The following is a 25725-nucleotide window of genomic DNA, read 5'->3' on the forward strand; positions in this document are numbered from 1 at the left end:
GGACAAAAAACATAAAAACAGTTGATGGGTGTAAAGTGCTTATTTTGGCTTACAGGACTGAGGGGACATTCTATAATTGTAGGAGAGAGCAAGGATGGCATGAGTAGAAACTGGACATCACCTCCTTGCCGCACTGGGTAGGAAACAGCAGCCCGAGAGTGAGCTGAAGGAACACTAACAACCTAGGGGCTAATAGGCCTCAATGTCCAGCACCTCCAGCTACACACGTCCAAAAGCACTTCTCCTCCTTCCACTTCTGTTAGGCTTGCAGTATAGTCAAGAACTATTTATATACTGATGTCCGAAGTATGGGTACTCTAGAGAAATGTAAAATTGGAATGGAGTACCTCTGATCTTAGTTTCCCATTATAAAGTGGTTCAAGATTTGCAATCATAGTTATGTTATGGAAATTTAAATAAGTGAGCTTAAACTGAAACAGTTAGTATTGATATATCAAATCTATTTTAAGCCATACTCTAGTACTGGGAACCTGTGTTATTGTGTGTGTGGACATGTGCATGCCGTGGTATGGAGGACAAATTGTTGTACTGTTTTTCCCATTCCCCCTTGTTTGGGGCAGGGTCTCTCCTGTTTGTCCCTGAAAGCACGAGTCTAGGTGGTCTGCAAGCTTCAGGACTCTCCAGTCTCCACCCCCACTGTCATATGTGTACCAGGATTACCTATATGTACACCTGTACACCTGGCTTCACATGTGTTCTGGGGGTGGGGTTCCAACTCTGGTTGTCAGGCTTCATAACAAGCACTTTTATCCACTGAGCCATTTTTTCCACTTGAAATTTTTATTATTAATAGTTCCACTCTAATTGCTTATGCTAATATTCAATACCTACAAACTAGGAACTCACTGATGTAAAATTGACTCTGCTTCAGAGGAAATAAAATAATTCATTCCATGCCAAGTCTCAGAACCATGTCCCAGAACATGGATTATCTTTATTCTAAATGGAAGGCTCCAATGTGTAAGAGAATACATGAACTTTGATAGTAACTAAATGAAAGGAAGTTACAGAAGGAAAGGTCACAAAAAATCCCCAAGTATCATAGATGGACATATTTGCTAAGTACAGTTGTGGGACATTAGGTAGATTGATATTAACTGAGGAAATATTTTTTAAATCAATTTTAGATTTTGTCTTATAAAATTTTTAGCTTCAAGATTGGTGGAGAACTCTTCTGAGCTTTGCTAGACATGCTAAGTAGTTTCTTGAATAGTCACAAAAATGGCAGGTCAGATAGAGAAGTCAAGATAAGTGGATACTAAACAGCTCAAGATAGACCTACATAATCTTAGCTCTCAATCTACAATATTCCATCTCTCCATTATCCTGATGTCTGAATCAGCCAAGGCAAACCCACCTGCAGGAGATTTAATGAAGAAACAGCCTCTTCAGAGAATCAGAGAATTTCAGTTTACTGCAAGGATGCACTGAAAGACCTTGAATATAGAGTTGGTGGGATGTACCAGCAGGCAAGGGCTTGCTGCACAAGAGTGGGGACTGTCATGCAGACAGCTACATGCACATAAATGCCAGCAGGCGTTGTTGCTCACCTGTAATCCTGGTCCTTGTGAAGCTGAGGCAGAGCGTCCCCAGGACCAGCTGGCTAGCTAGACTACCTCAATCAGCAGGTTCTGGGCTCAAGTGAGTGAGATTGTTTAAGTGAGTAAATAATCTGGAGCTGGGTGATAAAGACAGTCGATGGCGGCCTCCTGCCTCAGTGTGCCCACACACCTGTGCTCACACATGCACACCAAAACGAAAAACTTTCTGAGAAGTGAGAAGAAGTAGACAGTGGCTTAAAGGCATTTAGGCTTATTATTTGGCACATGCAATGGTATGTACTTAAACCATTTAATCTTTACAACCCACCATAACTCAACTATCGTTTATCTCCCTAATAAAGACGACGAAATTAAGCATTAGGGGGATTAAATAATTTATATAGGATAACATAGGAAAATCAAAACCTGGATCCAAACTTAAGTCTCTGATACAAAGAGTGTGCTTGTCGTCAGTGTGTTTTCAACACAGTGGATTGCCTGTGAAATGAGCTAATCAGAAGAGCAGTCCCTAGAGCTGCAGCTTTGATGCAGCCTCCCTTCCGGGGAGTGCATGTGACTCCACCTGCCTTGCGGGGAGTGCGTGTGACTCCACCTGCCTTCCGGGGTGTGCGTGTGACTCCACCTGCCTTCCGGGGTGTGCGTGTGACTCCACCTGCCTTCCGGGGTATGCATAGGGTTCTACCTGCCTAACGCAGACTTGAGTCGGTGGATTCTACACCCCTTGCTCTTGTCATTATCTTCACTTCTGTGCTTCAGACAGCATGTCTGGTGCCTCAGAATAAGCTGTTTACTTCTTTTGCCTGTAGAATTCTGCTCCCTTCTCTTTGTAAAATTGCTCCCTTTCTCTTTGGTTCAAATATTCAGAGTCACTGGTCATCCAGTCTAAACAAAAAATAGGATTCCCCATGTTCAGTGAGAAACTCTGCCTCAGGTAAACAAGATAAAAGAACAAACAAGGAGAGCACCTGATGTCTTCCTCTGCTCTCTGCACAAGTGCTTACAGTGCACACGTAGCTACACACACACACACACACACACACACACACATACACACACACATACACACACACACATATGCACACATACATACATACACACACACCATCACCACCATACTATACATACTACGTACACACATACCCCAAAATTAATAAAATAAAAGATTTTCTGTACGGCAGTAATAACAACACTCTTAAATTGCCACCTCTGTAGTGCCTCCTGGGCTCTCAAAGAAGTAATAGAGATTACTCATTGTGTGTTAGGCATTTAGGCAGGCAATACAAGTTTTCTTCTTGTATTGATGAATCTTGGTTCTCTCTGGTATTTGTACCATCTGTAAAAAAAAAAAAAAAAAAAAAAAAAAAAAAAAAAAAGGTGGGGGGAAGGGGTTTCCAAACAAGAGTTGAGAGCAGCATGGATCAAAGTGGTCACCATGTTGTGCTTTAAGAAATTTGATAGGTACCCTGTAGTGATTTAAACTCGAGTGTTGCTTTCACGGCTATCTTGCTAACCTTGTCCAGGGACATGACAGTAGAGACTGAGGAGACTAAAATATTATTAAAGTAGAAATTCAGAGGATATAGACAGTGCACCATTAACAGAAATTCATAACATGCCCACCAAGGCTCAAGGAACACTATAAACGAGGGAGTAGAAAGATGGTAAGAGCCACAGAATGGGGAGGCATCTTCTGAGACATTGTCCCCCTTCCAGCTGAGACTGACTGGTACATTCATGATGCCACAGCAAACAGCAACAACTTTGCTGAAATGTGCCCTCAGTGGATTGTGGGTGGTACAGAAGGGATGAGTAGAACACAGTGGGAATATGACTAATATGCAATATGTTCATATTGTAAAGGCCATTATAGTAAAATAATTATCAAAACGCTCTTCATCTGATTATGTATAACAAAATTAAAATGCTTTTGGACAGGCAAAACGGTACTATAAGGCCTATGATTGAGGACCACGTGCTCTGACTGGTCTCCTCATGGTATCCGATGAACTCATGCTGGCACCTCACCTGGTTATTACAGTGACTATTCCTATAGGAGCAAAAGATTATATATAATGTTTGACAATAAATATGCATTTCAGAAAGAGGGATATCAATATTAACCAAAGCACCCAGTTTATTTAGAATCCACAGAAATTGAACAGCAGGCTTCCTGGGACCATTAGCGTTGAAATCCCTGCACACTATTCAGTCTCTGGCGTCTGAGCTGCAGGAGCAGAGGCCTGCAGGCTAAAGCTTCAAACAGGAAAGAAATGCAATATCAAATTCAGAATGAAACAGCATCATATAGAATCTTACACACTATATTTTAAAGTTAGCAATTGAGCCAATATAGCATAGTAGCCTCATATTCAGAAATCACCAGTTAAAAAATCTGATGCAATGACATATTGACTTTTCTGCTAATTCTCATGTGAATAACAGATCCTATATTTCTTCAGATATTTTTGGTGAAAATAGTATTGATTTGCATGCAGTTTTTCAAATTTTAAGTTGATATAGAAAGTAATGGGCTTCATTATGGCATTTTCCAACATATGTGTCATTATATTTCATTCTAATTTGTCTCTTCTCACATTGCTCTCTTGTATGCCCCTTGTCTCCCCTCTTGATGGTCCTCTTCCTCTCCAAGTAGTCCCTCCTTTTTTTGAGGTAAGGTCTCACTCCAGCAAAGGCTGACCTGGAAAACATTTTGTGGACCCAGACTGGCTTTGAACTTACAGAAATTCACCTACCGCTGCCTCCTGAGTACTGGTGTTAACAGTGTGCACCGCCATGCCTGGCATAGTCTCCCATTTTTATTTCATGGCCCATATGGTCCATTGTCCTTTCTTTTACCCTGCTTAATTATGATCTTTTTCTCCCCTCTCATGGTCCTCTATTAGATTCATGAGATACACACACACACACACAAACACACACACACACAATGAAGCCTCTGTAAAAAAGACTTTTAGGATATGGAAGAAATAAATTGAACAAGATTTTAGTATATGGAAAGACCTTCCATGCGTAGGAATTGGCAGAGTTAATATGGTGAAAATGATTGTATTTCCAAAAGTGATCTAGAAACCCAATGATATCTCCATTAAAATTCCAGTGGTGTCTTTTTCAGAGCTAGAAAACAATGATACATTTCACAAGAAAGCATAAAAGACCCCAACTTGCAAAAACAATCCCAAACAGGAAGAGCAATGCAAGAGAAATCATGATGCTTGACCTTAAATAATATTAGAAAACCAGGCCAGGCATGAGGCTGAGGAAGACAGATCACCATATTTGAAGTCCAGCCCAGGCTACCTAGTGAGTTCAGGAGAGCCTGGGCTACAGATTGAGATTGTCTCAGAAACAATAACCATTATACACATTATACTACAGAGCCATAGCAATAACAAATGCATCACAGTGGCACAAAAATAGACATGTAGAACAATAGCCTAGCATAGGGGATCCAGAAATGAACCCACAGCTGGAGTCCATTTTCAACAAAGATGTCCAAAGCATAGACTGGAAAAAGAGCTCCTCAACCTACATATTTTTATAGAACAGGATTCACTTTACCTTTTATGTGTTTTTAGAAGACAAAGAGTTCTAAGACTGAAAACAAGCAAAAGCAGTTTCATGTTTATAGAAGATAAGGAGAATGGATGTGTCTATCATGGATAACATGTCCAAAGAATGGGGTATGCATATAGAATAGTCAACATATTCTTGTGTGAAAATGCCTAACATGAAACAAAATAAAAGTAAGGATTCCACCGTCCATATTATTTTTCTTCTAAAGGCAACAATGTTGTCTTATTTACTTTTGTACAATAGAACACTGGTACTCCTGTGTGAAATGTAGGCTTTTCTGCAAATCCAAGGATTTTTATGCCGATTCACAATATGCCAGATTTACTTCAAAGGCCTGTATATGAGAATTATCACCTGATATGAGGAAATCATATCTATCCTCACATCACTAGACTTAAAAATTTCATCCTCAAATGTCTATGCTTATAAATCATGGGAGCCTGTGATCCTAGCTGTGGAAGGTACCCATGGATTCTCTTATTTAAAACAGTACTTTGAGATAGATGAGTGGAGGTGTAGAATATGGTGACGACTGCAATAAGTTGGTTTTTCCTGGCTTAAGATTTTCATAGGGAAAATTGATAAAAATAAATATATACCTGCCAAAATAAACACTTCTATATCATTTTGAAATTTTTGCATATACCTGCCAATTGACAGGCATGCATGTGCAATAAAGTTGTGTTTGTCTTGTTCTGTTTGCACAGGACTACATGGACTCCAACAAATACATTGATCATCTGCTAACTCAACTCAGGGAGCAACACAGAAGCCTCTGGCGGTGAGTGCTGCTCTGGTTCTGTCTTTCTTGTTTGCCCAGGAAGCAGCCTCTGTCTCTGCAGTTCTGTTTTTCTTCATCTTAGTGGGGTATGTTTTCAGCAGCTGTCCTGTGTGGCTGCCTCAGTCGGGTTTTGATGCTCATGGTGGATTCTGATTGTAGGTGAGGAAAAGTACCAGAGAATACCTGTGCAAACATTTTGGAAAAGAAAGTTAATGGAAATTAAATAGAAGTCAAGCTCCCAAGCAACTTTTTCATTACCTGGGGCCTCCTGGCAATAGGCTGGTAAAGATGGTAGTGAAGATGTTAGCTTTGTAGAGTCTCTGCAGTTGTGTTGTTTATGCATACCACAATGGAATTTGAATTCCTTTTCTTAATGTCTGTAGCTCATTGGTGTTTCTTTTTTAATTTAATTTTACTTTATTTATTTATTTGACAACGAAAGAGGGAGAGAGGGAGAGAATGGGAATGCCAGGGACTCCAGCCACTTCAAACAAACTCCAGAAGTGTGTGCTCCCTTGTGCATCTGCTAACATGGGCCCTGGGGAATCAAACCTGTGTCCTTTGGCTTTGCAGGCAAACGTCTTAACCGCTAAGCCATCCCTCTAGCCCAGTAGCTCTTGGTTTTTTGAAATAAATATACTAGCTTCTGGTAACATGATGCCTCACAGCTTGGAATTGTTTCACATAATTATCTTTGTCTCATCTGGGGTCAGTAGACTCCTGAGGTCCTTTGCTCATACATTTATTTCTTTACTTGGTGGAGGCTGGAACTTTTTCTATACTAACCTTGGGCTTTCTTTCCAAACAGTATCAAGTCCTATCAGCACTGATCTCTCTGCCAAGTACACTTATCATGTTTCATTGTAACAAATTCTAATAATCTCAACACTCATCCTCCATAAACATAGCACTAGTATGGGTAAAGTGGCATGTATTTAATTTATATGGCTTATGTCATTTTCCTACTGGATAACAGGTTCATCTTTTAGAATTGACCAAAACTATGACAGACATGAGGTTTGTTCTGATTTCATTTACTCGGTAATGGAAGAGTTGGACAAATGACAGAGGATTGGGTATAATTATTGCAATTTCCTGGGCTGGAAAGATGGCTCAGTGGGAAAAATATTTGCTGTAAAAATCTGAGGACTCAAGTTTGAGTTTTCAGAACCAACTACAACCACAACCTACATAAAGTGTCAGCTCATGTCTATAATCACAGGCTACTAATGTGAAATGGGAAGCAGGTAGGAGAACCCTGAAGAGCTTGTTGGCCAGACAGATTAACAAACACATTGGTAAACAACAAAAGACCCTGCTTCAAACAAGGTAGAAGATGAGGTCTGACACCCACGGTTGTCCTCTGACCTCCATACGTGCTCTGTGGCATGCATAAATCCACACTCATGCACACAAACACACACATGCATTGCATACATGTATATACACAATGATTATCAAATTTTTCCTTATCTTCATGGAAGGGGTTACTAGAATTTAAATTGTCAATTTTTTTTTCCTAAACATGACCATCTCCCATGACATAAAAATAAATTGTAATCACACTCAAGATAGCTGGGTTATTTTGGGGTTCTGTTTAGTGTATTACTAAAATAGAGCTATCATCTATTTCTGAGATTTCAAATTGCAAAAGAATTTGTGGAGTTCAAATATAGCTGCCCAGCAATGAGCAGTAATTTAGCTGCAATCTTTTTCCTATCAACAGTTTGACTTAAAAAGATAAAATTCTGTAGATTTATTTTAGAAAAAGGATGGAGTCAGGATCTAGAACCAAGTCTAAACTCACTTAGATGTAAACTTAAGTCATCATTTATTCTCATTTTACTTTAACACACATTTTATTGACAATTATATATATATGTACTAAGTGCATTTAGAAAGGACTCACACCAGTCTCAAACCTGGCTACCTCTCCGTGTCGCAGTGTTGGGTATTAAGGGCATGCAGGTGGAAATCAGGGTGGAGTGGAGAGGGTTTGTACACTTAAAAAATTCTGTATCTCGTGGCAGGTGATGAGGTTAGGCTGGGAGGAAGCCTGCTTCATTGTTTTTAAAGCCCACATATAATGAGTATGCTAGTATTGAAATGCAATAATTTCCAGTTCCTTCATTTGCTCTGATATGGTAAGCTAGTATTAAGCAGAAAGATTTGTTTTGTATGAGATGATCTTTATGTCAGCTGCTACTATTTCTGATTTAGCTAAATATATCCAAGAAAGCTTGTAAGAAACAACTATAGAGGACATGTTTCTCCTGACATCTGATAAAAATCTTTATCCATTTGCAGCCTCAAATTAATGCTTTAGAATAAACACAGACAGTTTCAAAATACAAATCAAATTCATGAATATTCATGACATTGAAATTTTTCTTTTGCTCTTTATGCCACATATGACATTATGTATGAAAAAGTAGTAGCAGCATAATGTCACGGTGGTGGAAGAGCCTGAATGGGAGCATAGAGGAAACTGGACTCATGCCCTCACCTATCAAAACTTGCAAAGGGATAATTCCTCAGACTGAGTTTCCTTATCTATCAACATGAATGTATCAGCACAGTTAGTATTACAGATTTCTCAGCATGCAAGTATCTGAACTGTGCACAGAACAGTCCACAATATTTGTAGAACATATACAAATCTATGTATTTTGACAATACTTAATCATTATGCAGTGATATTTGGTAATATATGGATCATATAAAAGTTCAATAAATTTAATAGAAATAACTAAGAACAAAGGAGCTGGGGTGATAGCTTAGCAAACACCTTGTTAGGTGTTTGCCTTGTGATCATCAGGAAATGAGTTTGATCCCCAATGTCCACATAAAATAATGGATGTTGTGCAACCCAGCACAAGGAGGGGGAGACACAGGGTTCACTGGGAAGATATTTCAGCTTACCTGGAGAACTTCAGGCCCCAGTGAGAGACTGTGACTCAACACGATATGGATGGCATTCTTGAGAAGTAACACCCAAGGTTGACCCTTGGCTTCCTTCCACATGGACACACACACACACAAACATACACACACACACACACAAAAACAAACATTAAAGTATTTGCCTTCTATCTATCTATCTATCTATCTATCTATCTATCTATCTATCTATCTATCTATCTATTTATCTATCTATCTATCTATTAATTCATTTATTAGAGAGAGAGAGAGAGAGAGAGAGAGAGAGAGAGAATGAGAGAGAGAGAAAGAACACCATGACATCTAGCCACTGTAAGTGAACTCCAGACACATGTGTCATCATGTGCTTTGGGATTACAGAAATTCTAAGGAGGTGAACTTAGGTTCTTTGGTTTTGCAGACAAGTGCCTTACCCATTAAGACATCTTTCCAGCTGCGCCCATGTGTGTGTGTGTGTGTGTGTGTGTGTGTGTGTGTGTGTGTGTGTGTATTTGTTTTTTAGAGGTTGGGTCTCATCATACTAGACACAGTCTTGCCAAAAGCTTGGAAGTTTCTAAAGGATAAGGAGGGCTGCATGCCCAAAGTCATATGATAAGCTTTGGTGCATGCAGAGTGACATCTGCCTACCCAAAGATTCAAGACCACCAAGGTCATATTTATATAAGCATTTCAATAAGATCTTGTTGAGTAGGTCTAATTCTTTTTCATAGGAATGGATGTGTCATGGGAATTGCAAGATATTTAGGGTCACTCCAAGCTTTCACCCACTTCCTGTCATGAATTTCCCTTTGTTTGACAACCAAAAGTATCTCTACAAGAAACAGTAATATCCTAGACCAATACAGATATTTACTAAAGAGGCTGTGACCAAATGCTAGTAAAACCTTGTTTTAAACTGTGTGTGTATGTGTGTGTGTGTGTGTGTGTGTGTGTGTGTGTGTGTGTGTGTGTGTGTTGTGAGGGAACTGGGCATGCATGTGTGTGGTAGTTTGAATAGATGGCCCCCAATATATTCTGTGTTTTATTAGTTTGCAGTTTGCCTCTGCAGCCACCTGGCTGGAGGAAGTTTTACTAGTTACTGGGTGGATCTTAAGGTATGGTGGTGGGTTTGAAATTTCACTCTCAAGATATGCAAAGAATGCCTAGCAGGAATTCCTGAAATGTACTGTGCTAAGTGGCTTTTGGCCTTTGGATTGTGCTTCTCTCTCTCTCTCTCTCTCTCTCTCTCTCTCTCTGTGTGTGTGTGTGTGTGTGTGTGTGTGTTTGGTCCTGTGAAAGCAGGCCATCTTCTTCTGCCATTATGGACCATCCTCTGGATCTGTAGGCTTCAATAAATCCCTTCCTCCATAACTGTGCCTGGTCTGGAAGTTCATCTCAGTGATGTCCCTTTATCTAACAACCAAAAGTATCTCTACAAGAAACACTAATATCCTAGACCACTATAGATATTTACTAAAGAGATTATAACCAAATTCTAGGTAAAGCCTTGTTTTAAACTGTGTGTGTGTCGTGAAGGAGTTGTGCATGCATGTGCTTGCACATGTGTATGGAGGCCAGAGACCAATTTTGTGTGTTTTCCTCTATAAATGCTCACCTTTTCCCACCATTTTCTTTGAGGCATAGATTTCTCATGTAACACAGAAACCACTAATTTGGATACACAAGCTGTCCACCAGCCCCATCTTTTCTCTGCCTCACCAATATTGGCACATGACACCATTCCCAGTATGTTATATAGGTGATGAGAATAAAACTCAGGTCCTCATGTGTGTGTAGCAACCACTTTACCCACTGAGCTATCTCCCCAAATGTAAACTTGTCAATTTCAGAATTTCTCAAAGCTATTAACATTCCCATGTGTGTTATGGACATGAAAATTTGAACTGTAAAGTATAGTACTGCCTTTTAAAAGATGAAATGTTCAAATCCCACTTTTTTGGAGCATGTACTTTGACTAAGCTTATAAGTTGCATGCCTGTGTGTGTGCGTATGTGTGTATGTGTTTCTTGGGCCCCCTCCCTCCTTCCTCACAAAAATGGTACCTAGCAGGATGGCTTTGTGAAAGGGGGCATAGTTGTGTGAGGATCTAAGTTGCTGGTAAACAGAGAAAGATAATTACAGTAAAGTTAGACCCAAGGGTTTTTGGTGTTTACCACTTTCCAGAAAGGCAGCTAAAGCCTCAATTCGAAATTCCAGAATTGGTAAAGAATTGATCAAAGACTGTTAGACATGTTATATATACCACTTAATTCCTGCCTCCCATGAAGCACAGATGGTTTCCTACATCACCAGGGAGTGAAACCCTTATCTGAAAAACATATATAGGTTCCTGGTTGGGCAAAGATCCCATAAGGCTCATCCCTTCCAGTCATGATACAATATTAGCACATCGAATATTCTTGTAAAGTAGAGTTTCACCTTTGCTTTTTTGGCTTGATTTCGATTCTTTTTTTTTTTTAAAGGTATTTTTAAATTATTTATTTATTTATTTGACAGCGACAGACACAGAGAGAAAGACAGATAGAGGGAGAGAGAGAGAATGGGCGCGCCAGGGCTTCCAGCCTCTGCAAACGAACTCCAGACGCGTGCGCCCCCTTGTGCATCTGGCTAACGTGGGACCTGGGGAACCGAGCCTCGAACCGGGGTCCTTAGGCTTCACAGGCAAGCGCTTAACCGCTAAGCCATCTCTCCAGCCCCGATTCTTATTTTGAGGAAATATTGTTTCATATAACGTACACTTTGCCTTTGAACTGTCTTGGGATTCAAATGTTACTAATATCAAGGCAACGAACACTGAAATGAAATGACCCCCACACCAACTTTCCATTTTTCTCAATAATCATGATGTGTTTTTACATTTGTGGGTGAAAATTATTAACAGTCTAAAGTTAACTAAAGTTCCTTCCAGAAAAGAAATATTTCACCCATTACTGCTTTCACACTGTGTGTGTGAGTAAAAGAATTATATTAAGGCCAAACACAATGCAAACACATACATACACATTTATTTGGTAAAGTGCTTGCTGAGCAGCTATGAGTACCTGAGTTTGATTGTCAACATCCACAGACATGCCAGGTGGTGTGGGAAACTGAGTCAAAAGTGTCCCTGGAGATCACTAGCTAGCCACTCTAGCCTGATTTGATAAGCCACAAGTCAATAAAAGTCTCAGGATCTCAAAGAGGTGGATGACATACTTGAGGGTGACACCTGAGGGCACCCTATGGCCTCCACATGCAGCACAGGTGCACCCATACACATGCAGCAACACACACACACACACACACACACACTCACAAATTGAATGATGTTTAAATTGCCTCCTAGGAAGCCACATGCCATACCAACCCTTAGGAGATAATATTTTTATAGTAATTGTCTCACAGTTGTAAAACATAGATAAGAAACAAATGCCAACATAACAAGTAGCATCAGGTCTGAATCTCCTCACGCCTTCAGATATACCTTTTATGTATCTTGGATCTCAGGGCCGCATTATCCAGCCTTCTCAAGAATTAGCATGGTTCTTTCCTCATGGGGTTAATTTATGCAGACTAAGGTAACAGGTTGTCTTTGCTGTAATCATGGACTTCCACTGGGAGGTCCTAATTGGCAACAAGTTAAATTGCTCTGCATGAATTCTTAATGGTGGACACTGACTAAAATAACTGTGATTTGTTTAAATCCCTTCAAGAGATAAAGAGGGTATCTCTTGGGAGTTAGAATATGTAACAGACTAAATTGTTAGTACACTGAGTGACAATAAAAGCTCTGAGAGCACAACACCACACTATGCCAGCTCAGTAATGGCACATGGTCTCTTCCCCCGGGGTCAAAGGTGACCAGGCTAGCTAGCGAGCTTTGCAGCGCTTCTGATCCTCCTCTCAACCTTTGGGCTGAGTATCTAAATCATAGCTGTGTTCTCAGGCAAGTGCAAGCCCCAGACACCCCCTCTGGGAAACCCATCAATGTCATTTTCCAATTACCCACCAGGGGTTGTTTCAGAGACTCAGACTATCCCAGTCCCCTGCCAGGATAAGAGTCTGGCCTCTGAGCCGTGCTCTTCTGCTGAGCACAAAGGAGAATAAATCAGGGCTCTGGAAACTGGGTATTGGCTCATGCTTCAATGGTTATGTCATCCTGGACAATGTTAGGGAGGATGATGGGTTAATCTGTACAGTATACCAAAAGATACTTAGTCCAGACTGCTGACCTTGCTTTTAAAAGCCTTCAGCTCATGGCTCTGAAGCCCCTGAAATAACATCATTGGCTTTGAAGCAGTATTTGTTCAACAAGGTTTAGGATGGATAGAACAAGCTCAGAAAGGTATCTACATTGTTAGAACCAGAAGTTCACCTGGGTTCATGTCTGATATTCCACCTTAGATTCAATCAATGTGACAGTTTATTTGGGAGACTTATGTGATCTCTGCATGCGTCTGCTTAATTAAGGGGTACTGAGTGAGCCCATGTCTTCCGTGCTAAGGGAATATTGATTCTGCTCACCTTTCTTTCTTTACAGGCCTATGCTAATCCATCAGAGAGCATATGCTTAGCCTAATGAATATGTAAAATAGATCATTAAAAATTCTATGTGTTTTATGCTTTCCATTCATCCCCAGACTCATCTATAAGAAAGGCTCGCATGTATTTATCATGACTATTTCACAGGGCTCAAAGGAAGGGCATCTCACGGAAATACTTTAGGGGACTCTGATGTTCAAAGGTGACTTCCTAGATGGGGTGGCATTTTCATCCAAGTCGTGAGTGACACAGAATTAGTAGAGTGATTTAGTAGAGTGGGCACTGTGGGAAGGCAGTTGTTGCATGATTTGACTTTGAATTGCTTCTAAGAATGTAGGGCTTAAGAAAGAACGGGGAGAAATCCAGATCTCTTGCTCTACACTTAATCAAGTGAACCCTAGAACCTACAAAAATCACTAGACCAGCCTACAGAGATGAGGTGTAAAGTTGTAAAATATGCCCACTTTATTTTTCACTGGTTGACTGTGTGTCTTTCTTTATTTTTAAATCATGCTAGTTTTAATACATGTATAAAATACCTCTTGATCATAATCTTCTCCTATTACCTTCTCTTGTCCCCTTTCCCACTTCCACAGATCCTCCTTTTCCTTCCAACTAGTTATTACCTCTTTTGATGTCCTTGTTTTTGCTCTCCACTATCTACAATGGAATGTTTATTGGACCAATATTATGTAATATAGGCACTGTAAGGTCATTAATGCAAAGATCACCTCATGTGTGAAAGACAGCACTCTTCTGGCTCTTGCATTCTTTCTTCCTTCCTGTTCTTTAATGTTCCCTAATCCTTACAAGGGCTGATATAGATATGTTATTTAGTACTCTCTACTCATGCTATAGTCATTTATTATTAGCATTTGATGAGTTTTTAAGTTTTCTTAATTGTCACTGCCAACTACAAAAAGAAGATTCTCTAACCAAAGTAAGAGGAACACTAATAAATGGGTATAAACAGCAATATTTGGAAGGCAATTTGATGGGAACTAAATATCTATATAACTAAACAATAGTGGTAACTTTCTTCCTTGGGCCTATGACCTCCCCAACCCTAGGATTTTGACTAGGTTTTCAGTATCAGGCATGAATTGTGTCCTGTGAGATGAGCCTCATATCCGATCAGAAAGCAGTTGGTTACTCCTATAACTATCATGCCACTGTTGCATCAGTGCACATATCTTATCTTGCTTTGCTGGTGAGATATCAACCACTTAATAAGGTTGTTGATGACTTTTCTCCTCCAACAGTCTACACAGCATCCTCTAACACTTTTACAACTAGCCAGCAGGGGGAAGCTTCTGGCTCAGTTCCAGCATTTCTGGCAACAGGGTCTATTTCCTGGGAGCAAGCAAGAGCAGTAACAATAGTCTGTACTATTTTGTTAGCTTCAGATACTTCCCCAAGCAACAACTCACCCATGCATATCCCATCCCTGTATACGCACTTTAAAGTGAAGTCACTGGTAACCTGTTACCTTCGTGGCTTGGTCACTAAGTCAGTAAAAAGCTTGACACACAAGAATAAGGGCTTAACATTGGATCCCCAACACCCATGAAACATCTAGGAATGTTCATCTTGCAGTCTTAGTACTAGGGAGGAAGAGACAGAGAAATCTTTAGGATTTGCTAGCTAGCTAGTCTAGCAAAATGGGTAAGCTCTCAGTTCAGTGGGAGATTCTGTCTTAAGAAATATGATAAAGAATAATTGAGGGAAGGTACTCAACATCAAATTCTGGCCTTCAGACTCATACATGTGCTCATGTACCCTCACATACAAATAGGAACCCCAAACACACACACACACACACACACACACACACACACATAGACACACAGAGATGACACTGTAGTTATAAAAAGCATGAATTAAAAATACGTTAGAAGAAAACCCACAAATGACTTAAATCTTGTACTTTTAAAATATGTTATTTTTATTTATTTATTTATTTATTCCTGGGGAATTGAACCTGGATACTTTGACTTTGCAGGCAAACTCCTGTCTGAAATCTTATACTTTTCAAAATCTTTGTGTGTGCATGTCTGCATGTTTCATATATATAGCACACTGGTGAAGGTCAAAGAATATTTCAAGTTTCCATCCTAGCTTTCCTCATTGTTTGAGGCAAGTCTTTTATTTATTTTATTTTATTTATTTATTTGACAAAGAGAGAGAATGTGCACACACCAGGGCCCCCAGCCACTGCAAACAAACTCCAGTTGCATGTGCTGCTTGTGCAACTGGCTAACGTGGGTCCTGGGGAATTGAACCTGGGTCCTTTGGCTTTGCAGGCAAACACCTTAATCACTAAGCCATCCCCCCAGCTCTGAGACAAGTCTTTTGTTACTACTACAAATGCAAGGCACCCAAGCTTCCATGATTCTCCTGTGTATCCCTCCTATCTTTTCATAGGAGAGTTTAGATTACACAAGCTTAATGCTGTGTCCAGATTTATACAAGTTTGGTGTAGTTGGATTCAGGCATTCATGTGTGTGCAGCAAGTGCTTTCTCCATGAAGCCATCTCCCCAGGCCAAAAATTGCACTTCTAGTTTAATCACATTTCAGTTTTCAAAGATGTTTCCCCAAATAGTCAAAACTCCAAAACCAATAGGAATTAGGGGTCACCAAGAGAAGTGTACTAGGAAGACAGGCAAGCTCGCTGCATCTTGTTAGGTTTAGATCATGTGTTTATCATAATGTGACAGCTAAGAAACTAATGGGATTTATGTGAAATTAAAACAAAGGGCCTCAAGCAAAATGCATCTTGTAGATTTATTTGGGTAATACGGACTACAAATATTCTCTACTAAGGTGAAGAAAAAGTCCAAATAGCCATGTAGAAGTGATTGGTTTGATGTAAATACTTATAAGAGTTTCGAAGTACACACATCTTTTAGTTTTAATCTGGAAGGATAATGAAATGAGCAATTTATAATGGCCTTCTGTTTAATGTTAGCAAAAGATTTATCAATTTAATAGCTCAGAAATATAGTAATGGTTTCCTAAAGAGACTGTTAGGAAGGAATTCTATATGTGTGTTATGCAACTTGAAAAGTTTTTTTTTTTTTTTTTTTTTTAACACCCTTGCCCACATTCTTTCTATTCAGAGGGCCTGGAGGGAGTTCTAGTTTCTACCATTACCTGTGACTATGGGGAGAGGTATTTGGATCTCTCTGAAAAAAGAAACTACAGAATGTAATTTCTTTCCTCAAGGGCTATAACTTAAGCTTGCAGGGCTATAACTTAAGAATGCTGCATAATGGTATGTTGAAATCAGATCTTCGCCATAACCCAAAGGTGACTTGGTCAAAGATCAGGAAGAAGTTAGTGAGATTTGGAAGCTGGTGGTAGCATTGTACTGGAGGTCTCAGGGCAAAAGAATCTTCTAGATCAAGTACAGAGTTCACTGAGGTTGGAAACCTATGACTGAGTTCATGGCCAGACATCCTCATAGGGTGCTTTTAGTGAACCTGAGCTTACTTTCTGCTCAAGTTATGCCTTTCTTGGGGAAGCAGTAATCGTGAATGATGGATGTCATCTCCATGACAATATGGCCAGATTCCCACCAGATATAAAATACTGCCTCAAACAAATATCAAAGTTACTGCAAGTTCTTGGAACTGAGGAAATGGCTCTCTAGATAAGATCTTTGTCCCTTGTTAGAATGTGAAATGCCCACCCATAGGCTTAAATGTGTGAACATTTGATGCCCAGATGATAAATGCTGATTGGGAAGGTTGGAGAACCTTTAGGAGATGGAGCCTTGTTGGTGGAAGTAGATCTCTGGAGACAGAACTTGTGGTGTTACATCTTGGCTAACTTGTTCCCTCTCTCTCTCTCTCAGTCTCTCTGCCTTTTGATTGTTGAGGTACTTTCATACTAGTTCAACACTCTGGCCAGCCATTGTTATTCTGTTCTTGCTTCTGAAATGAAGCATCTGACCAAAGCAGTTGATGGGGGGAAAGTTTTCATGTTGGCTTGAAATCTTTTGTGGTAACTTCATGATGGCAGAGGACAGCATAGTATGTGTAGAGGCTGCACATGACCATTCCCGCAGCAGGTGGAAAATAGTAGCAAGGAAGGAAGCTAAACTCTGGCAAGGGGAAGCTGGCTATAACACCTCTAAGCCTGCCTCAACAACATACCTCCTTTAGCAAGGCTCTACCTCCCAAATTGCCACCACCTGGGGATCAAACATTCAAAACACATGAGTTTATGGGGTGCATCTGGTTTAAACCATCACACATGGTCATGCTTTCCTTGGCATGATAAAACTTTTCTTCAAAACTGTAAACTGAATTAAATCCTTTCATTCCTTCAGTCTATCCTGATTTGTCTGATACTTTGTCCCAGCAAGAAAAATGTTATATACTGTACAAGCATGAACAGCTGAGCTCAGACCCCCAGAACACATGTGAATGCCCAGCAGGTGGGAGGACTGCAAGCTATCCCAGCTTTAGGAAGCCCAAAACAGGAGATATCCTGGGGCAAACAGGGTAGCTAGACTAGCCAAATCAGTGAGCTATGAGTTCAAATGTGAAACCTTGCCTCAGTGAGTAAAGTAGAAAGTTATAGAGACATTCAGCATTCACCTCCGGTTTACACAACACACATACACACATATACACATGCAAACATACCTGTACCACATGTGTTTCCATTCCCATAAACATGCACACACATGCACATATATTATGTACACATGAATGACCACCACATACACATCCAAAAAAAATTACTGATGATGAAGGGGCTCTCGGAATATAATTCCTTCCTTCTCCTTCTCTGTTGACAAGGACAGAATTTCCTCTAAACTCCAAACATCTGAGAGTCGGTGTCTCTATCTTTGTCCTAATAGCCTTTATGGAAGTTACAGCCATGTAGATTGCAATCATAGTGACTTTTTTTTTTCTAATTATTGTTAGGTGACAGCTCTTGTACTCTTAAAATATTTGGCCTGTAAGAGCAAGACTTCTTACTCCTCTAACTCTCTCAGTACTTCCTCAAAGCATGAAACTGCACACATAATCACCTATCTTGAAAATATTGAGCAGTTGGAGATATGTTTTATTCATTAATGTGTTTCCTAAGTGACCTGGCATACTACAGATGTTCAAAACAATTTAGACATTGAAAGAATTGATGATAATTCAAGAAGAGACATTTCTAGAGGTCTTGTGATCATAAGGTATGAGATTATCTACCTTTCTTTATAAGGTCATGCAAGCAAAACAAGGCTTAAGAATATAGGAGAAAGTCATTTGACACCCTGGTATATGAATGCCAAGTGGGATATAGTATTACAAGATAGTTACTCAGACTTATAGATTGGTATGCTTGACGAAGATTTAAAATGTTAGTGATCTACATGACCCACAGCATGGCTGTACCACCAGACTTTCATTTCACACATCTTTCAAAATCCAATCAGGGATGGAGAGATGGCTTATCACATAAGATGCTTGCCTGCAAAGCCTAAGGATCCACATTTGACTCCTCGGATCCTGTCTAAGCCAGAAACATGCTCAAGGTCTACATGCACACAAGGTAGCACATGCATCTGGAGTTCAATGGCAGTAGCTAGAGACCCTGGCATGCCAATTTTCTCTATATATATTTCTCTCTCTTGCTTTCTCTCTCTCACTCTCTCATTAAAAGCTTTTTTTTTTTTTTTAAATCCAGTCATGTTAAATTTTCAGGCATGCCATATCTGACCACATCACTGCATACAACAATAGAGGCCATTGACCAGTTTAATAATTAAATGTATGTTTCTCTGCTATCATCTTCTTTCACTGATCTACCAGTTGTGACATGAACAACTTTATGAATAGAAATCATGAAAGATATATCATGGTTTTGAAAGTGAATAAGGGGACTGGGGAGATATCTCAGTAGCTCAGTAGTTTAAGTCACTGACTTAAAAGTGACCAAGATAGTATCATAGGTTTTACAAAATCTGTGATTAAAATCAAAACCTTGGGTCCTTGGAGATTGCTCAGTGGTTGAAAGTGCTTGCTGTGCAAGCTTGATGATGAGAGTTCATATCCCTGAACCTGCATAAAGCCATCCACAGTAGCACATGTGTCTATAATCCCTGTGCACCTATGGCAATGCAAGGCAGAGACAGAAGAATCCTTAGAAGCTCTTGGGCCAGCTAGTTTGGTATTAGCAGTGGCAAACAACAGAGAAACTCGCAAGGTGGGTATTCAAGACTGATACCATAAGGTTGTTCTCTGACCCCCCCCCATGCATGCTATGGCAGGCACACACACACACACACACACACACACACACACACACATGTGTGTATTTGGCACACCTTAATACACACTTAGCTAAAGAGTTAAGTTAAAGGTCAACTATAGACACACTGTTCTAGCTACTTTTACAAACACAAGCAGAGTTTTTTTGGAAACACTGAGAAGGGTATATTATAGAGGAGATGTATTTATACTTGAAATTAGAGGGGCTCTAGGATGAATATCAATGAAACTGTATGACAATTAACACAGAGTTTTCAAAGGATTAGTGCATGTCAGGCAATGGGAAAAATATCAAATGGAAAACTAACCACTAACAGCAAAGTTAATTAATTAGCTATCTCTTTTAAGACATCTGGTTACAAAAGGCATTTTTCCTCTTTATCTCTTAACCTACATGCATATATAATAGGAGCCAGTATTCAGTGGCATGCCAGTCAGCCTGGGGGCATTTTTCTTGTAATTGTGACATACTGTTGCTTTGTTTTAATTGTTATCAATCCTAGATTTACTCCTATCTCCCCAGACACATTGTAAGGTTGATTTCATGATGCTGCCAGAGAATGTGTGGCCCTGCAGGAGTCATTGAGGTCTTGGGTTTCCAGTGGTTGTGAGAAAGCCTCGAGATAAATAATCCCAGACATTATGTGCTTTGAAGATTTAACCACAGATGATTTTTAGCTGTCATCAGGCAGGTCAGTTAGAGGACTGAGTGACGAAGCTGAACACTGATTGGAAATGGCTGCTTCTGATCTTGAAAGTCACCAGGTACTAAGCGTCCTCATGCACTGCGTTCACTTGCATTCTAACGCTTGAACTTCCCATGGGCCCCGGCCATCCAGAGGTAGTAATGGCGTGCTGGCAGACATGGGGTGCCAGAGCAAGGTCAGAGTCTATGGTCACATTCAAAAGGTTTCCTAGGAAATAGTTTTATTGAATAATGTTTAAGATTTCACAGAGTTATGAGCACAGTGTGATGCAAAAAAAAATTCAATTGCACAATAAAAAAAAAAAAAAAAAACAGTAGTAGGGCTGGAGAGATGGCCTAGCAGTCAAGATGCTTGTGTTCAAAGACTGACAACCCATGTTTGATTCCCCAGTACGCATGGAAAGCCAGATGGACAAAGTGGCACACACAGCTGGAGGCCCTGTCACACCCAATCTCTGTCTTCTATCTCTTTATTCTTGAAAATAAAACAAAACAATAAAAAAGAAGTAGTAGACATTTGGTGGTTATAGTCCCTAAGAAAGGAAATTGCACTGTGTGATGCTGTCACCGGGCAATGAAAGGTTAATACGTATTTACCTAGATTGATTCAGCTGTTTAACTGACTTTCTTCTTTTTCTGTTCTGGAAATAAAAGCACGAATGGGGTCAGTTTCTGAAGGCCACTGCAAAAGAGAATATCTTTGATGTCATAACTATGTGAAGGTTCTCACACTTGGATTGGACATACATTTTAAGAGTCTTGCTTCTGGGGATTCTTGCTGCCAGGATGATGAAATTGAAAATGTACAAAAAGTCATGTTCACCAAAATGTATCTCCTTCTGTTATAGTTTGAATAGATGGCCCCCCAATATATTCAGTTTTTTATTTTTTTATTGTTTGTAGTTTGCATTTGCAGCCACCTGGCTAGAGGCAGTGTCACTGGATGGATCTTAAGGTGTGGTGGTGGGTTTCAGATTTCAATCTAAAGATATGCAAAGTGTGCCTATCTGGAGTTCCTGAAGTATGCTGTGGTTTTTGGCTTTTGGCTTTTGGCTTGTGCTTCTCTCTCTCTGCCTGGGCCTGTGAAGGCAGGCCAGCTTCTTCTGCCATTATGGAACTTCCCCTGGATCTGTAAGCTTCAATAAATCCTTTCTTCCATAACTGTGCCTGGTCTGGAAGTTTATCTCAGTGAACCTGAATCTGTCTTATACAGAAGTTGGTACCAAGGAGTGGACTGAGATGAAACTGACCATGTGGATGTTGATCTTTTAGAACCTTTGTTTTGAAGGAATGGGCATGGGCTTGGTGCTTGCAAATGAAGATGCCTTCTGGAGTGGTAAGCCAAGTTTTGTGGACTATTCTGATGAGAGTTTAAGAATGCTAAGTGCAGACAATATTGAACTTCGAGGCTTGGCTTATGAGCTTCCTAAGGGGAAGGAAAGACTGCAGAGGACTATTTTGGAACTGGGCTACTGATATAAGGGCTGGCTGCGTTCTGCTGAGACCCAGAGAGTTTGATCAAGGTTAAATTTGTAATGGACTGATGTGCTTGGCTGAGATATTGGACTGAGAGGTTTAAGATTTTAAGCTGGAAAACCACAAGCAAGTTAAATTTACTGGCACAGAGACTGGTTTCAAGTTACTAAATCTGCTATTGTCAAACACATTAGCAATCTTAAAGGAAGATGGTCCAATTACTTTACCATGAAAAGGATGCCTGAGGAAAGACTATCATAGAAATGCAAACACTTTTGGAAAGTGTTGACTGGAGAAAGAACCTGCTTTTCAAGGTTATGTTCTATTTTTTCTGTGAATTAAAATATGACCGTGTCCTGCACAGCTGGTATTGGTTTCAGAAGCATGACAAATCCATCCAGTGTTCGTGAATTGCACGCATTGCACGCGGTTCCAGGAGCTGCTGCTGGGATGTGGCATGAGGCAGGGCCTGATGACCTGATAGGCTGAAAGAGCCTTTGGAAGATGGACGGTGGTTTGCATGGAGACCTGAAGGCATTTTTGCATATACCAGGACTATACAAGTGCTACCATAGAGTTCACTGTTGGTCTAGGACAGAAGTCTTCCCTGGCTACTCTGCCCAGCTGGAGGGGCTGAATTGGAAAATCTGGAGACTGTCAGTCCCTGGTTATATTGAACTTGAACTGCCGAAATTTGATGTTTGTTTGATAGTGGTTGAGTTTTCATTGTTTTAGTCTCTTCTTGCTATGCCTTATACCAGTTGAAAATGTTTACTCTGTGCCTTTATATGTTAGAAGTGTTTAACTTGTTTGTTTTTACAGGTCTTAATATCTGAAATTGGTCAAGATTGCGGGGACCTTTGAAACTGAACTGAGTACAATTTACAATGTGTGATGGTGTTCTGCCCAGCTCATGGCACCCCCTCAGTGACCACCAAAGAGAACCATACATGTATGCAAGGGCAAGGAGCATTATTTCTGGCTTAAGCCCCATTTTTTGACCTCACCAATGCAGTGGATCCATACAAGAGCCCTGAGCAGAAGGGGGCCAGGTTTTTTTTTTTTATAAGGATTTGTACAAAAAAGTAGGGAACGGTTACATGATTGGTTGATTTCTTAGGACATTGGCGGCAAGGTTGGCAGGCGGGAGCTAGGTAACTAAGCAACCTCTGTTGCGATTGGCTAGACGAGCAGCAGTAACATTTGTGTTTATTTCAGTTGGTGGGGGCAGGAAGGTAGGGGGAACAAGTCTCAGTTGTCCTGGGCAGGGGTGGGGAAGCTATCCCTTTGTTCCTTTGTTTAAGCTGAAACTTGTTATTTAGGCCTAACCAGGGCAGCGCTCTACTGAAGCCTGTCATGGTGTCGTTCAGTTTCTGGGTCCTTCAGTGGTTATAAATCTATTGGGGGCCAGGGGCGGAATGTGGTAGTTTGAATAGATGGCCCCAATATATTCAGTTTTTTATTGTTTGTAGTTTGCATTTGTAGCCACCTGGCTGGAGGCAGTGTCACTGGGTGGATCTTAAGGTGTGGTGGTAGGTTTCAGATTTCAAAGATATGCAAAGTTTGCCTAGCTGGAGTTCCTAAAGTGTGCTGTGGCTTTTGACTTGTGCATCTCTCTCTCTGCTTGGGCCTGTGAAGGCAGGCTTGCTTCTTCTGCCATTATGGAACTTCCCCTGAATCTGTAAGCTTTAATGAATCCCTTCCTCCATAACTGTGCCTGGTCTGGAAGTTTATCCCAGTGAACCTGAATCTGTCTGATATACCTTCTGTGTTGCTTAAAATTCCCATGGTATGAATGAAGAAAATTGGTTGTTTAGAAAATCAGACCTGACGTATGTAGTTGTCACCTGAGAACAAATATTGTGTCACTCCCTCCGTAATTCATGCCATCTCATAAAGGGTTAGTTAGTTTTAAAAATTAATACTCATGGAAGTTTATTTCTGATTGTTAAAAATTTTATTGAAACCCTCTTACATGTCCAGAAGGTATGATGATCTTAATCCCATCCCACAACACTCCTTTGACCTCTCTGCAATCCCTGCTCCCTTTCAAATGAGGAGCTCTGGGAGATCAGACAGTACGTAGTCATGTACAACGTGACAGGCAGAGACATCCTAGTAAGAAGTGGCAGATGGTTGGGGGACATGCAACTACAAGCTACTCTGGAAAGAAATGCGGTAATCATGGGCTGAAAGAAAATGTAGGAATTTTCAGACCACGAGGTAAAAGAAAGTAAAAGAAAATATGTTTAGAATGCACAAAGGAAACTGTAGTACAGATGTTACCCTGCATGCCTAAATATTCCTATTACTATTTTTTGGTATGAGTGTAGTACATGTGGCATGTTGCGTGTGCACATGTGCATTCAGATGCATACACTCTATGTATGCACATGTGCAGGAGCTCGAGGAGCTGGGTGTCCTCCTCCATAGCTTTTCTGATCTTGTTTTGTTAAGACAGGCTCTCTCGCTGAACCTGGAGCATGCCATTTCTTGGTTAGACTGGCAAATATCAGCCCCTGAGATTCTCCTGTCTCTGCACCACTCAAGGCAAGGGTGACAGGCATCTGTGGCTACACATGGCTTTTTAAATTATAGCTCAGGCGGTTCTGCTTGCACGGCAAGTGCTCCTACCCAGTAAACCATCTCCTCAGCTCACAATATTTCAATTTTTAACCATACATGCCTACTCACCCAGATCTCCTTCATTGCTCATTATTCCTATGCACACACTCATGTGTTGTATCTCTCTCGCAAACACATGAGCCCTACATGTTCTTTCAAGGAGAGCCCATATTATCTGGATCCCAATCTTTTTACACAGATTCCTTCCAGGGTCCTATCCCACCACCAGAATTTGAGATTATATGTTATATAAATATGATGATTTTTATTTAGTAAAAATTCCAAAATTATTCCATGAACCTTAATTTGGACCTTTTGAGTATGGCCAGTATCTATCCTTATCTTCTGTTATGATGTCAGCATAGGATTGACAGTTACAAGTGTTCAGCTCACACACAAGAATCAACTGTTTTTCTCAGAAAATGAAATTGGAAGCTCATGTGGTACTCTTTGGTCAGAGTGCATCAAAGTGCTTATTTCAGCTATTCGAGGCATGTTCACCAAATTATTCACACACATGACTTGGGATGCAGAATGCTGAATTAATAATGGTGCAAGGAACCCAGGATGTTGAGTTCACAGATGGAGGATTAAGAAGTGATCATCCAAGAGCTACAGATTGTCTTGCGGAAAGGGTCTGGAAACATCTGGGGTATTCCAGAGGCTGGGATTAGCAAGTAGTTATCTAGGTGCTTTAGTCTGGTTTCCTTTAGTTCTAAAATTCATTTCTGGCACTATCATCCATGAATACAATGCATTTTGATCAGATTCACTCCTGCCACTCTCCTTTATCCCACGTGCACTTGCACTAAACTCCTTATTTTCAACTAATCCCCTTTTACCCTTCATGTACTGTATTTGTGTGAAAAAAAATTTCTTAATAATGGTTGCTTTCATGGGCATGGGGGTGGAGTCATTTTCTGTAGCATGGCACTTGACCAGTGGCTACACTCCTGAAGAACATGACGCCCCCTTCCTAACAACTGTTCACTGTCAGGAGCTCCTCAATGAGGAGCAGAGCCTCATGAACCCATACACCATCCAAAAGAGAGTACTGGCAGGCCAGGTCTCATGCAGCTCTTAGGTGGTACCACAGCCACTGTGAACTCTTTAATGCAACAGACATGCCTCATCTAGACCACAGCATCCTGTCAAGTATTATATCTTCCAGATCTCACATTGTTTCTGCCCCCTTCTTATGCAGTGTTTCCTGAGCCTGG

At 40.4% G+C, this 25725-nt stretch overlaps 1 protein-coding gene across 5 annotated transcripts in view; it reads left to right on the top strand.

Annotated features, from left to right (window-relative positions):
• Nckap5 (NCK associated protein 5) overlaps nucleotides 1-25725 on the top strand; it is a 1019391-nt gene that overhangs the window by 345628 nt on the left and 648038 nt on the right. For all 5 annotated transcript variants that reach the window (XM_004659647.2, XM_045151370.1, XM_045151371.1 and 2 more), the window contains exon 3: nucleotides 5885-5958. In XM_004659647.2, the coding sequence (XP_004659704.2) occupies nucleotides 5885-5958 (74 nt within the window). The remainder of the gene's footprint in view (nucleotides 1-5884; nucleotides 5959-25725) is intronic.

The sequence above is a fragment of the Jaculus jaculus genome, chromosome 5 (assembly GCF_020740685.1).
Source record: "Jaculus jaculus isolate mJacJac1 chromosome 5, mJacJac1.mat.Y.cur, whole genome shotgun sequence".
Taxonomy (NCBI): domain Eukaryota; kingdom Metazoa; phylum Chordata; class Mammalia; order Rodentia; family Dipodidae; genus Jaculus; species Jaculus jaculus.